Source organism: Natrix helvetica (genome assembly GCF_964273705.1).
Source record: "Natrix helvetica genome assembly, chromosome: 2".
In the NCBI taxonomy this organism is placed as follows: domain Eukaryota; kingdom Metazoa; phylum Chordata; class Lepidosauria; order Squamata; family Natricidae; genus Natrix; species Natrix helvetica.
The window spans coordinates 246006480-246020756 of NC_138552.1; the positions used below are offsets into that span (position 1 = coordinate 246006480).

Consider the following 14277-nt stretch of genomic DNA (forward strand, 5'->3'; position numbering starts at 1 on the left):
GAGATTTGCTTGTGCCAGGGGGTGTTGATTTATCCAGAGCCTCAATGGCTAAAACTAACCGCCTGGCACTTGAAAGGGACATTTTGAGTAGGGCCCAGGTGTCTGCTAAGATTATTTCCATCTCAGAAGCAGCCAGGCGACCTTCGACCACTAGAATATATAACGCTACGTGGTCAGCTTTTGTATAGTGTTGTGAGGCGACGTACATTAGGGCAGAGGATGCATCTGTGCTACAAGTTTTAGACTTCTTGCAAGCTGGGTTAGACAAGGGGTTGACATATAATACCTTATGTTGCCAAACGGTGGTACTTTCCACCATTCTACCAGGTGAGGGTCAGGTTCCCCTATCTCATCTTCCTTTAGTTAGGAGGTTCTTGAAAGGGGCTGCCAATATTGCCCTTCCGGTGGTACAGATTCCCCACATGGGACTTACCTTTGGTTCTACAGGCTATGAATGAAACACCTTTTGAACCAATTCACTCGGTCCCTTCAATTCCTAACTCTAAAAGTGACTTTTTTGATTGCTATAACATTGGCTAGACGCATCTCAGAAATTGGGGCTCTGTCCTCGCATAACGATCGATGCTTTTTCCACCAGGATAGGGTGACATTACGGTTAGATCCGCTTTTCTACCCAAACTTAATACCCCGTTTCATAGGGCACAAGAGATACCGTAGTGTTGCCCAACTTTTGTCTTGCTCCATCTCATCCTAGGGAGCGACTCTGGCACAGGCTTGATGTCCGCAGGGCATTTACATTTATCTCCGTCGAACAGTCTCATTCCGTAAATCAGAAGCTCTTCTGGTGTCCTTCCAACCATCCACGCAAGGTGCATGGTTGACATCTAACACAATAGGTTAAGGAAAGTTATTTCCTTGGCCTATGTAGCTAAGGGCAAAAGTCCTCCTCCGGGAATTACTGCGCATTCTACTCGCAGTGCGGCCACCACGGCGGCATGGGCGAGTAGAGCGCCATTTGAAGATATCTGTAGGGCAGCTTCTTGGGAGACTCCTACTTCATTTATTCGATACTACAGATTGGATGCTTACAAGGCTGAAGCATCATTCAGCCGTAGAGTGTTGCAGCAAGTAGTGGCTCCATCAGCCGCTACCGATTTATAATTCTTCCCCCCCTATGGACGCTAGCTTGGGTATGTCCCACTGGTAGCACCTCCCTCTGCTCATCGAGAATGATCGTTGGTACTTACCTGAACGTCGATTCAAATGATAAGGGAGGGAGGTACTACCTTCCCACCCTAAGTAGGGTAGTGGCTTGGGGGGAGGAGTTTGTTTCTTTGCTTGTTGTGACATTTGATTCACAGGTTTACTCCCTACGACCTCGAGGAAACTGGGCAGAAGGAGTAGAGGCGTGGCTGCAACAAATTTATCTCCGTCTATGGACCAATCAGGATTGATGATAGCCCACTGGTAGCACCTCCCTCTCTCATCATTAGAATCGATGTTCAGGTAAGTACCAACGATCGCTTTAGGGCCACACTGATGAAGGGAGAAATTTATTTATTTTTATGTGTAACTCATATTATTCACTAAATAAATGTTCCCACATCATGCTAACCTAGGCCAAAAATGCCACAGATAGCTTACCATATTTTTTGGAGTACAAGACCCACCTTTTTCCCTCAAAAGGGGGGGAAAATCTGGGTGCGACTTATACACTGAATATAACATTTTTTGCCTCCCGAAACCCCGCCCCCTTCACCAAAATGTCTGTGCAGAGCCTTTAGGAGCCTTGCAGAGTGCTCCTGGGGGCTGGGGAGGGCAGAAATGAGCAAAAAACGGGCCACTGTTTCCTCAATTTCCCCCCCCCCAGACTCTATAAGCCTCCTAAAGGCTGTTCATGCCCCTTTTTTGACAAAAAATGGGCCAGTTTTCACAAAAAATAGGCTTTTTTTTGTTCATTTTTGCCCCCTCCCTCCAGTACCCAGGAGCACTCTACAAGCCTCCTAAAGGCTATTCATGCCCTTATTTTGAAAGAAAACAGGCCCATTTTCACATCTGCAGAGTGCAAAAACTTAAATTTGCCTCTTCAAAACCTTGGTGTGTCTTATACTCTGGTGTGTCTTATACTCCAAAAAATACAGTACTTGCCATATTCACTGAAGGAAAGGAGACACTGCTTAATAATAAATCTACCTAAGCATGCTGTGGAAATGTGATCAGAAGAGAAGCTGAAAAAAATTTCCCAATCCAGAAAAGAGAAAGATGAGAAAACAGCAAAAACAAACTTAGCATGCCTAAGATAGGATATGTAGTCAACATGACATGGGCAACAGATAGTCAACCTCGGTTGCATTTGGTAATCAAAGATGAAAACTGCTTCCATTGCAAGGTGCAAATATCATGGATTGTGAAAATAGTGATGAATCTTTCCCCACTAATCTTTCCTCATATATGTGTTGCTGGATGTAGAAGGAATCACATTCAGAGATCAACTGAAATCAGAAGGCTGTGTCATGACTTGCTGATTTCAATGGATCTGTTTTAGTATGATAAACTCTGAATCCAACTTGTAGCAAAAAACCTAAGAATGTTTTCAAAACAAGGAAATAAAGAATCACAAGCATTGTCAAATATTGTCAAACTGAGATAAAATCTAGAACCACCGTAACTACAGAAAACATAAGAGAATATTTATTAAAGCTGTATATTAATTTATTAGCTGCTCAATTATGAATTTGAGATGGCAGCCATATAAATTGCAATAAATAAATGTATTGTAATAATACATATTTATTTATATATGTAAAGGTAAATGTAAAGGTTCCCCTCGCTCATATATGCTAGTTGTTCCTGACTCTAGGGGGCGGTGCTCATCTCAGTTTCAAAAAGTCGAAGAGACAGCATTGTCCAAAAACGTCTCCGTGGTCATGTGGCCGGCATGTCTAAACACCGAAGGCACACGGAACGCTGTCACCTTCCCACCAAAGGTGGTCCCTATTTTTTTTCTACTTGCATTTTTACATGCTTTCGAACTGCTAGGTTGGCAGAAACTGGGACAAATAACAGCAGCTCACTCCGTTATGCGGCTCTAGGGATTCAAACTGCCGAACTGCTGACATATCTGATCGACAAACTCAGCATCTTAGCCATAGAGAGTCACCGCGTCTCTCTACATATGTAGTAATGACTAAATAGTTGGTATACAACATAAAATCTGAGTGTGACACAGAATCATTTCTATGTAGAGGCATCTAAAAATTACCATAGTTGGCAAATCAGTAAATAAAATGATACATGATCGATGTAGAAAACCAGGACACAAAGGTAGATACAGGTAGTCCTTGGAACACAAGCATTTGTTCAACAACTGTTCAAAGTTTTGATGGCACTGAATGAATGGTACCTGAATGGTACTATGATGGATCTTTGTAGTTTCAGCTGTTGAAATGTCCCTGTGATCACAATTTCTTACATTTCTAGCTGGCTCCCCACAAACTAAATCAATGGGAATGCTGTCAGGAAGTTGAACATTGCAGTCATGAGCGGTCCTTGCTTAATGGTGGCCATCAGGAATGCCAGAATTGCCATAGCTAAACAGTGTGGTCACATGACATTGCTCTTTTGACCATGTCACTTAGGGATACAAATTCTGGTGCTAACTGCTTGTTGTAGCCCAAGGACTACCTGTATTCTAGCTGAGGAATTCAAACAATATCCTTGAAGATAACTACTAAAAGAGAAGACATGATAAAACACCCAGCTGGGTTCTGGGCATCTAAACTGCATTATGTAATTATAGCCATAACAAAACAAGGGTAAGAAATAAAAATAAAATTCAGTCTTAATAGAAGGAAGAGGTAATTATTCTATAACATTACCAAACCACCACCCTGCAGAAATATTACACTTTTATTTTTATTGTAATACCTGTATTAAACATTTTATATGATACTAACAATTATATAAGGTAATGTTGGAGATAAAATATTACATAGGACTTATCTAGAAATACAACATTTTTAGAAATTTCAGCAACAACAATTTTTTTCTCAAATTTGAGGAAAAAATAGTTTGGAAGAATTCTTCAGTTATAAAGTCATTCTTTGCAAAATAGGTAAAATATTCTTAGTAAATAAAATTGAAAAATATAATTGCAATAATTATACATTTATTGATTTAATTTTCTTTACATTTTTAAATTTTTGTTGCAACTTAAAATAGCAATTTAGCATATTTTATTATTGCAAGTTGCACAAAAAAGACACCAAATAACTCAACTGAAAACAAGGAATTGAAACACTAAAAGAAAAATGTTATATACTGTGGACTTTGTTTCCTGTTATACCACTGATACAAAAACATTCATTTTAAAGGCAAAACAAGCTGAGAAATAAAGAGGGAATAATATTTGCTATATTATGTGATAGCTAATATTTCAGTTTTTCTGAATCTAGAATGCTACCAGCAATTTAACTTCTGAGCCTTTTAAAAACTTTTAGCATGTCATATAAATCTATTTTGTCTGGAGTAAGCTTCACTCTCCTTTCATGGTTTGTTAATTTGTTAATTATGTTATTAATAAATATGTTAAGTAATGTTAATGCTGTATTTTGTTAATTTGATGTATTTCCAAGCACAACACATTTTTCATCTTAATTTGAAAAGAATCTTTTAGGAAACATTTTATAATGATCTTTTCATTTCTTTAACTATTTCAGAAAAAAACTCAAAGAACAGTGTTAGAGTAGTAGTAGTAGCAGCAACAGTAAAAAAGAGAAAAATTTATTTTCCACACATTTTCTGGGTTATTTTCAGGATTTTTCTTTCACCTGGCCCTAGCTTTCCTGCAAGCCTTCTTAGTGAAAGCTTTTATAAGTCACCAAATAAAAAAATTCAATTTCCCATTTTTTAAATCAAATGAGAGTTTAATTCTATATATTTTACCACTCAGATAATTTGATTTGTTCTTAATTGGTGATTTCTTTTTGCATTTTGCTTGTGTCCCCAGGTCAGATTTGGGTTCTTTCTTTTGACAAAGTCGAAGTACTGTATGCCTGTCCTGACATAAAATTTGCTGCCCCCTATTCCAGCCAATACCTAACCTGGAACAGACACAACATCTGCAAACAGTGTTTGCTTTATGACATGTTGGACATTTTAAAATGGAGACCGAAAGAAGTTCTTTTTCCTTCCATTATATCTCCAGTTGTCACAAAATTGTTTACCAAATTCTATCCTTAACATGGGATGGTGCTAGGCTTTGAGGGGAAAGTAAGAATGGTAAGTTTAGTTTTTTATTGAAATTTGCTCTGCACATATATTTTGCATAAGCACCATTCAAAGGGAGTTTGACTATCAACTGATATTTGCTTTCCTTTTTGACATGGCTTCAGTGCTCTTCCTGAACAGTACTACACTCATGTTCAAGAGCAGCCCAAACAAAAGTTGACAGGCACTGGAGAAGTTTCACGATAAAGCATGACTGAGAACCTATCTCTTTCTTGCCTATCTGGCATCGTTCTGAAACTTTTCTGCTTTCTGCTTTCACTGCTGCTCCACTGCTAGTTATACTCATCCAAGCTTTGAAGCTGGGGTCTCCCCTCCCCGCCCAAGGATGTAGAGGAGAGCCCAATTTGATAGACTCACTTTCCTACTGCCCAATGTAGAATAGCTCTGAAATTACACCAAAAGCTAGAGAGAAAAGGCATATACTCCATACCACCCTTAAGTGCCCAATAGATGCCATGCTGATAGGTATCTTTTGATAGTCCTACCAAAAGAACTCAGTTGATGAAATATATCAGATTGTACTCCACAACAAAATTGCCACAGCTTGTTGTCTGCTTAAAGAAGGAAGTATTATTTTGTCAAGGAACAGCTGAGGGCAACTTTAACTATCTCAGGTATGAACCAAGATGAACACAATGCCATGAAAAGAAAAGAAAAAAGATTGCCGGAATATGTTCATGTCATAGATAACTGAAAATGAAGAAAATATCTTTAGGTAACATGTCACCCAACACAAAGAGGGTGATTTCTCATATGAAAATGTTTAAACTTTGATACTTCAAATTCCTAATGAACAGAAAAGATACGAGTAATATAATATCATATATTACCGTATAAAATATGATAAGAGCTGTGGTGGTGCAGTGGTTAGAATGAAATATTGCAGGCTGACTCTGCTCACTGCTAGCAGTTCAATGCTGAACGAGGTGGATAATCTGAGGACCCAGATTGTTGGGGGCAATATGCAGACTCTGTAAATCCCTTAGAGAAGGCTGTAAGGCACTATGAAGCAGTATGTAAGTCTGTAAGTGCTATTGTTATTGCTATTCTGATACTTTTCAGCATCAGAAAGTAAACAGGTTGAAGGTAAAATTGGTAAAATTTAAATAGCAGAGATAATTCAATTAAAGAAAACTAAAATATATAAAAACCAAATCCATAGGTTTAATCTATTAAGCAAAAAAATGAAAGTAAATTTAGGGAAAGAGGTTACATGAGAAATCAAGACAATTCTTATAGTCTGACACACTATAGGCATCAAATACTAATGGCAGTCCATCCTTAAAATATTCTATACATCTTTAATATCACTGCTTAAGAAGCATTGTAATATGAGTAGGTAGTTCAAAATGTTAATTCTAGCTGTGGGTATTTGAAAAGTTGAGAGGAACATTTTACATGAATAGATCAATGATAAATTCAAGATATAATATTCTCTCATGTTTTTAAAATGACAAACATTATGATAATCCTGGAAGTTAAGTTGGTCAGAGAGAAAAAGCTATTAGGTGTTGGTTGTTGCCATCTATTGCTATTTTCTTATAAATACCCATTTCTGTGAAATTATTAATCATTTGATTCAAGGTTTATGGAACACATAATTAAGTTAGGTGATTATGAGATGGTGTTCCACATTTCAGCCTCAGCAACCTAGCTGATAGTTTATGCTTCTCTTATAGTTGTATCACTGATAGAGACCAAATGGATGAACTGGAAACAAATATGACATTCCCAAATTATCTACAACCATACTAAATACTAGGACTCTATCATCATAGAGGAACAATAACAGCTGTGAAGTGGCAAATAGGTTGTAAAAGAGGCGTGACTTTTATTAAATGTCTAAATAGCATATCAAAGAAACTTCTGGGAACAAACAAGAAACACAACAAACTAAGACTGGACAATACTTCCAGAAGAAAAGAAGAACTGCAAATTCTTCTTTTACTAGCATTGTTTAGGGTATTTAATGTATATTAAATATGCAAAATTACAAAGCACTTTTAAAATCAAGAATCCAGTCACAAATTCTATCAACCTCTGACAATATTTTAAAATATGATGAATCGAAACAAAAGCCAACAGTATATATGGCAGGTACAACAAAACTAAACCTGAATCTTTTTATTGTTGAAAACAGTTTTCTACCTATAAAATGAAACATTTATAATTGATAAGATTTTAATAGCAATAGTAAAATATTTCTAAAAAAGATAATGAGTTTGCTTCTTTAAAACAAAAGATTCAGAGTCACCTTAGAATGAAATAATAATTTCAAGAGACGGGCACAATTATTGGCAGCAGTAATCAACTGACATAGATTGTCCAGGTTTACCGAAGAGTTATTAGTGCTTCCTTGTACATATGGCTAGAGATAAAGACTATATTTGGATAATAGTGATTTCCTGCTAATATAGTACATGCAAATTAAGACTGAGATAAGTCAGTATCAAGAAGTGCAAGTTTGTCTATTCCATCACATGGTGAACAGAAGCATTGCTTATTACATTGAAAACTTCATTACTCCCCATTTTAAATATTGGAAAATCAAGGAAGCATGGTTTTCAATATTATTGGAATAAAATAGTCTTTTCAAACTACTGTAGATGCAAGACAGGTAAGTTTTTGAAAATTTAAAATCCTTCCTTTCTTACTCAGAAGACAAGAGCCACATTCTCCATACATAAGGCCTGCTTGTTTCAACTTCCAATCATCAAAAGCTGGTTCTGCAAACCTTCATTGACCACGAACAAGCTGCACAAAGCCTTGGGGGAGGGGTGCCAAAGAAAATCCTACACCTTTAACCTTCACAAAAGCAACTCTCCTCCTTTCACTCTCACATAATATTCAGCAGAATTCAATTACATTCTCATTATAATGAACACATGCAATAAACTCCCATTTTTGAAAACATCAGAGATATCAAGTTACAAATATATTTTAAATATATATATATTTACCAGGATCAAAGTCAGGGATGCGAGCTTGGTAGTCTGCTCCGACCCTCATTCCTACATCTGCAATGAAAGAAAAAATAAATGCATCTCTTAGAGGGGCGGAAGGGAAAGGACGCCTTTCTCTTCAATGACTGAAGTATAGTCATTACAAATTAAAATGTGGAGATTGGGATCTAGAAGCATCGCAGACAATGCAATAGACAATTACCAATAAGCACAAGCCTTGCTGCTTTGATAGCCTCAAAGCCTTGAACAAGTAGGGAGAGAGACTGAGACAGAGAGGAGAGAGAGGGAGAAAGAAGAAAAAAAGAGATTACTCCCCCCACCACATATACACCGGAAAAAGAAATGCCTACTTCCCTTTAACATTCCAGGTAGGGATTAATTTCCAGAAAGGCAACAATTGTGCTAAATTAAATTTAGAAAGATACAGAAACGGTTCCTTTACTTTATTGTGCTGATGCAGCACAATGTTGCGTGGGTGTATGTCTCGAGTGCATCCCTAGCAGAGAAAAACAAGGCAGAAAGGGCTGCACGTAGCTAGACCTGCGTGTACCACTCTTCATGGCAATCTTTTCACAGTCCAGACACCTACAACGTACTCGTTTGCAAGGTTATAATATGCCACTAAACGTGTACAGTTGTACACACACGTAAAATGCCATGCAGTACCGCGCCTGAGCTGCGGTTGCATTACACGTGTGCCCATTGTGAAAATGCACACCCACTCTCCACGGGATAGAGGGATGATGGACAGATGGACAAGCAGGCAGGCACACACACACAGCGCGCGCGCGCCCGAGGGAAATCGAGGGCGCGCGCGCCTACACGCGCGCACCCCCCACACACACACTCGCGTTATCCGCACCCTGTGTGGACCCTCGTCGCGCGCGTACCTCTCACACTCTTCTGCACGAGCGCGCGCTCGCGCACACACCCCAACAGAGAGAGAGACCTATAGAAGCTCAGTGCAGTCGCCACCAGCCAGCCAGTGTACACAGGGGCGACGTGACTAGGCCCAAATCTACCCGTTCGGGAGAAAAAAAGGGTGGGGGAAGATAAAGCCCGCACCGTGCTCGTCGCCGCTGTCACCGCCGCCGCCACCGCCGCTTTCCGGCTCGAAAAAGTTCCCGTTGGAACCGGGGCTGCTGCCGCCACCGCCGTTCTTGGTGCCGTTGGAGGCCGCCCTGTTCTTGGCGCCCACCAGGAGCTCGGCTCCTTTCTCCATCATGCCCGGCATGACGGTTACCCAAGAGAGGGGCGGCCGGCGGTGGCAGCCGCTGCCGAAGGGGGGGAAAGTTAATACGGAGCCGCCATGTTGGTGCCCCTTTCCCCCGCCTGCCCCCCCGCGGCTCGGGCCGCCGCGGCGCCGGCGTCTCCTTCCTTCTCTTCCCCCCTCCCTTTACTCGACTCCTCCGCCCACGGATCGGGGATCCCTCCGCGGCAGCCCAGCCGGATCTAGCCTCGCTCGTTGGAAACGTTCGGCGAAGGCGGGAGCGCCGGCGCTTTGCGGATCGTCTTCTGCTGCGGGGAATTGGCGGGCCGGTGCCGGTCCTTCCGCGGCTAACTGGGGCCGTCCTCGGTAACCGAGCCCCGAGGCTGCTTCCCTTCAGCTCGGCGGGACCCCTCGCGTGAACCCGCTCGTGCGCACGTTGGTCTCGCTCGTATCGGAAGATTTGCTGCTCCCGGGTTAAATAGATCTTTGAGCGTGCCTTTGGCATACGAGGATTGATGCTCTCGGGCTTCTTTCATTGCTTAACAATGTCACCCTGTATTTTTATGCTTCACTGTTTTAAAGTATTAGGCGTGAACTTAATACGGTTGGGGTTATTGGCACGAAGAATTGGGAAAGAGGAGGATGAAACCTTCCTTTCAGATTCCCGGAGGTTGTGAAAAGAGTGGGAGGCGAAAACATTGAGTGGGGGGATCTTCTGCATGGGGTTACCAGGGAAATTATTGTAATCCGCCATAAAAGTACTCTTTCAGTTTTTGAAGGCTTGTGTCCTTTGGGCTGAGAACTTGGAATTTCAACATTGTTGAATGTGTGAAATGAATCAAGTAGGATGGGATCCAACTGCTGTTCAGGGTAGGAACTCAAAAGTACTCCAGGCAGATGCCCACCTCTGCTTGAACTCAGCCCCATAAGGGGAACACACCACTTTTCTTGGTAAGTACTTCAGCTGCCAAACTCTTCTTGCTGCTGTTTTAGGAACAGATTTTATTCCTAACATTCCATATGTCATTTTGTAACTGAAACCATTTTTCTGTATCTGGCACTTGGTGTTTTGTCTGACCAGTTGACAACTCCTGGCTGATCTTGTTTAGGCTCTGAAACTAAGCAGAATTGGGCCCCCGTATATTACCTGTTTAGAAGATCTCCAAAGGAGTGGCAAAAGTAGAGGCTAGTCTGGGGAGACAAACAAAGTATTCTACATGAAAGCTGTGACTTTCTGAATTCCCCAGAAAGCCATAGGATTTTTTCCCCTGGAGTTTAGGCCATTAAAGCTTGGCTCTTCCATGTACTTGGTCTAAATCACCGGTGCCAAACCTGTGGCGTCACGTGACGTATTACAACTTTTTCCCTTTGCTAAATCCAGCATGGGCGTGGCCAGCATGTGACACATATGGCCCATGGGCCGTGAGTTTGACAGCCCTGGTCTAAATGAAAGAATGGAGGTTGCTGAAAAGACAGAAGGCTTTTGGAGTTAGAAGGGAATGGTTTGTGATTTGTGTGGCATGGATATCTAAAATACACTAATAGAATAGAAAACAGATATAAACCTAGGCTATGCCTTGGTGGATCTCAGCACAGGAAGCATTTTATAGAATAGAAATGATTATAACCAGTATAACCATAAATGGTTGACCTGCCTCGATATATTAAAATTTTGTTAAAGAGAATGTAAAATAAAAACGAGAGCTGGCGATAGAAGTATATTCATGTCATTGGTAATTATTACAAAGATTTAAACTAGATAAAATAACTTAGTTTTGAACAATGTAAGACTGAATTTGAAATGGAATTATGTACAAATGAAGATGCTATTGCTAAAGTGTATCAACTTTATTGAAATATGAAACAAGAGGAAGAAAAAATTATGGTAAAATGGGCTAAAATCTTACAATATACATATGGATCAGTGGAAAATATATATATATTTGAAAGGATTGACATTTACATGCCCCATATCCCTGAAGTCTCCGGAGGGCCTCCGGGGGGACGGGGGAGGCTGTTTTCGCCCTCCCCAGGCTCCTATAAAGCCTCTGGAGGCTAGGGAGGGCGAAAAAAGCATGTAAAAATGGGGGGGTTGTGCGTTGTGCACGCATGCGCACTGGGGGAGTTGCGCATTGCATTATGGATGCGGCACGCCCACACACGACTCCCCTGCGCTCCCCCCACTTGTGGCACGCGAGCCAAAAAAGGTTTGCCATCGCTGGTATAAATGTTCTTCAAACTTATGCTGGAACTACTGTGTTCCCCCGAAAATAAGACAGGGTCTTATTTTCTTTTGCCCCACAAAATATGGCCTTGGGCTTATTATAGGGGAGGGCTTATTATTTTCTGGGGCAGATGAGAAGTGAGGTGCTCCTTTTACCTTTCCAGCTCTGTTGCGTTCCTCACCATTGTGCTCAGGGAAGTGGCTGGTTAAAAAAACCTCTTCTCGCGAGTTCAATGAAACTTCTTGAAATCACGAGAAGGGTTTTTTTTCCAGGGGCTTTCAACTCGCGAGGTTTTTTTTACAAGGGGATTCAATGGGTGAAAAAGTGAAGAACGCAGCAGAGCTGTCAGTCTCTGGTAGCGCTAGGACGCGCGTCTCGCTTCTTCCCCCCCACCTGCCACCCCTCGCTAAAGGGACGGCAGGGAAGGGAACCAGGCAGGCTACCTTTACCATTGGGGCGAGGTGGGCGGTTTTGGGCTGCGAGGCGCGCCTCTTACCTTTCCAGGTCCGTTGCTGGCCTGCCGCTGTTTTTGCGGTGGGCTCTTTTTGCGCGGGAGGGAAGGGCGGGAGGTGGAAGCACTTTGCTTCGTCTGCCGCTGTTTTTGCAGCGAGTCCTCTTTTTGCCCCACAAACTGTACCGGTAGGTGGTACAGTGGTAATGGCGGGGATTGATTGCACATGCGCTTAAATAGTTGGGGGCGGGCTTATTTTCGGGGGAGGACTTATGGCGCATGCTCTGAAAAGCCTGATTGGGCTTATTTGCAGGGCATGTCTTATTTTCGGGGAAACACGGTATAACCAACAAGAAGGGTCATTTTATCATGGTTAGTGAACTTGTAAAAAAGCCAGAAAATGTTGGAATCAATTACATACAATAATACAGAAGATTCTAAACACTCATGTACAATTGAAACCTGAGACACCTATTTTGGGCTTATTTTTTAAGCAGTTGGTAAAAAATGTTTATTTTCATGTATGACAACTGCAATGACACTGTAATGCACAAATGTGGGGGGAAAAAATCAACTTTACCCATAATGGAGGAATCAATATTAAAGATGATGGAATTTGCCTAGATGAACAAATTGTTTTAGTTAGAGATAAGACATTGTCTATGTTTAATATAGATTGGAGACCCCTTCTTATTTTTAAAATATCTTTATGAAATTCCACAGTCAAATTTCATAAAAGGGAAAAGGGAACACCAAACAAAGTGACAAAAATACATCAAATTTATAACAAAGATGACCTCTGAGTTTCTTTTAGTCCAGAAATAATAACAATACAATAACTTGTTTAGTTTTAAACAAATGATGCTAATCTTTAAAATAAAATACTAATAATCAACATTCTAAAATACCAATATTCATAAAATATTCTCTTAATATTAATCTAACATAATAAGTGAAATATAAATAACCTTGTTTAAAAAGCTACAATATTTCTGTAGTTCAACCTAATCCTGAAATCCTGAAGTCAAAATCCGATTTTTCTTCTTGTCTTGTAAGCAATCAAATAGTGGTCTCCGAGTCACAAGAATAAGAAATATAGTCAAGTTATGGGTGCTAAGCAAAATAATCAATTTCACCATTGGACTAGCTCCATTAATTTCAGAAACCATTCTACCACTGTTGGTATATATTTCTCTTTCCAACTTTGGGCATATAGCAACCTTTCTGCTGATGTCTTATATAAAAAGTGCTATGTTTTCTTTCCAATATATAATTATACTTATAAGTGCTGTAAAAGAAAATTTGAAATAATTTCTTTATAATCATTAGTAATTTATGTTGATTTTTCTTTGATTTTTGCAATTTTCTCTTTCCTCTTTTTTCACTTTTTTATTCTAAAATATTAGTTTTTATTGTAGTGTTGTAGTGTGATTCTCTGGTCTGTTAATTGTACTTGTTTATTGTTACAAGTGTGAAATTCTGAGTTGGTTATTCCTCATTTAAACTTTATGAATAATTCCTAACCTTATTTTACAAAAGCGGACATGTAAACTGCTCAAAGGTGGTGATGATTGGACCAACATATAAGCCCAATAAATGACTATTGTAAAGAAAACTTCAGATTTCTGATGATTTAATCAATAGAAATTAAACTAATTTGAGAATATGTTTACTTCTTTTTTCCCCTAACATTGGGGTTTTGTTTGTGATACTCCTTCAGCTGTTGGCTATTGTATCTCAGAGTTAAAAATGCATAGGTTGCAATCATTCTACATAGTTTAAAAGCCCATTATTATCTTTGCTGATTTATTTACTAGTCCTTAAAATGTCATCCCAGATCTAGACAAAGTCTTTGAGATGATATGTGACTTGTACAAAATAGAGTATATACAAATATTTGAAGAATACGCTTATATTAAAGTATCAGAATTTTGTGGTGAGAAGATGTAACTTTCTATCAGTTTGAACCCTGTAGCTCTTCAGAAATAAACCAACTGATCATTATGTTAGAAAGGAAGAATCCTTCATAGAGATTATGTCGGTGAAATAAATGATGAACTATATTGTAATCAGATTAATTATAAATGTATTGAGAAGGCTACTGTTCTGACAACAAGCAAGCAAGAGTTCTGCATAATATATTTTATACAGTAGAATAAATATACAATTTAGGAACTA

General features: G+C 39.8%; 1 protein-coding gene across 1 annotated transcript in view; it reads right to left on the minus strand.

Annotated features, from left to right (window-relative positions):
• The window catches only part of RCOR3 (REST corepressor 3), a 31817-nt gene extending 22216 nt beyond the window's left edge, over positions 1–9601 (minus strand). Inside the window, exons 1-2 of the mRNA XM_081941338.1 lie at positions 9279–9601; positions 8211–8267 (exon numbers count right to left, since the gene is read on the minus strand). Of these exons, the coding sequence (XP_081797464.1) occupies positions 8211–8267; positions 9279–9447 (226 nt within the window). The 5' untranslated portion in view covers positions 9448–9601. The remainder of the gene's footprint in view (positions 1–8210; positions 8268–9278) is intronic.
• Between the last annotated feature and the right edge of the window lie 4676 nt (positions 9602–14277).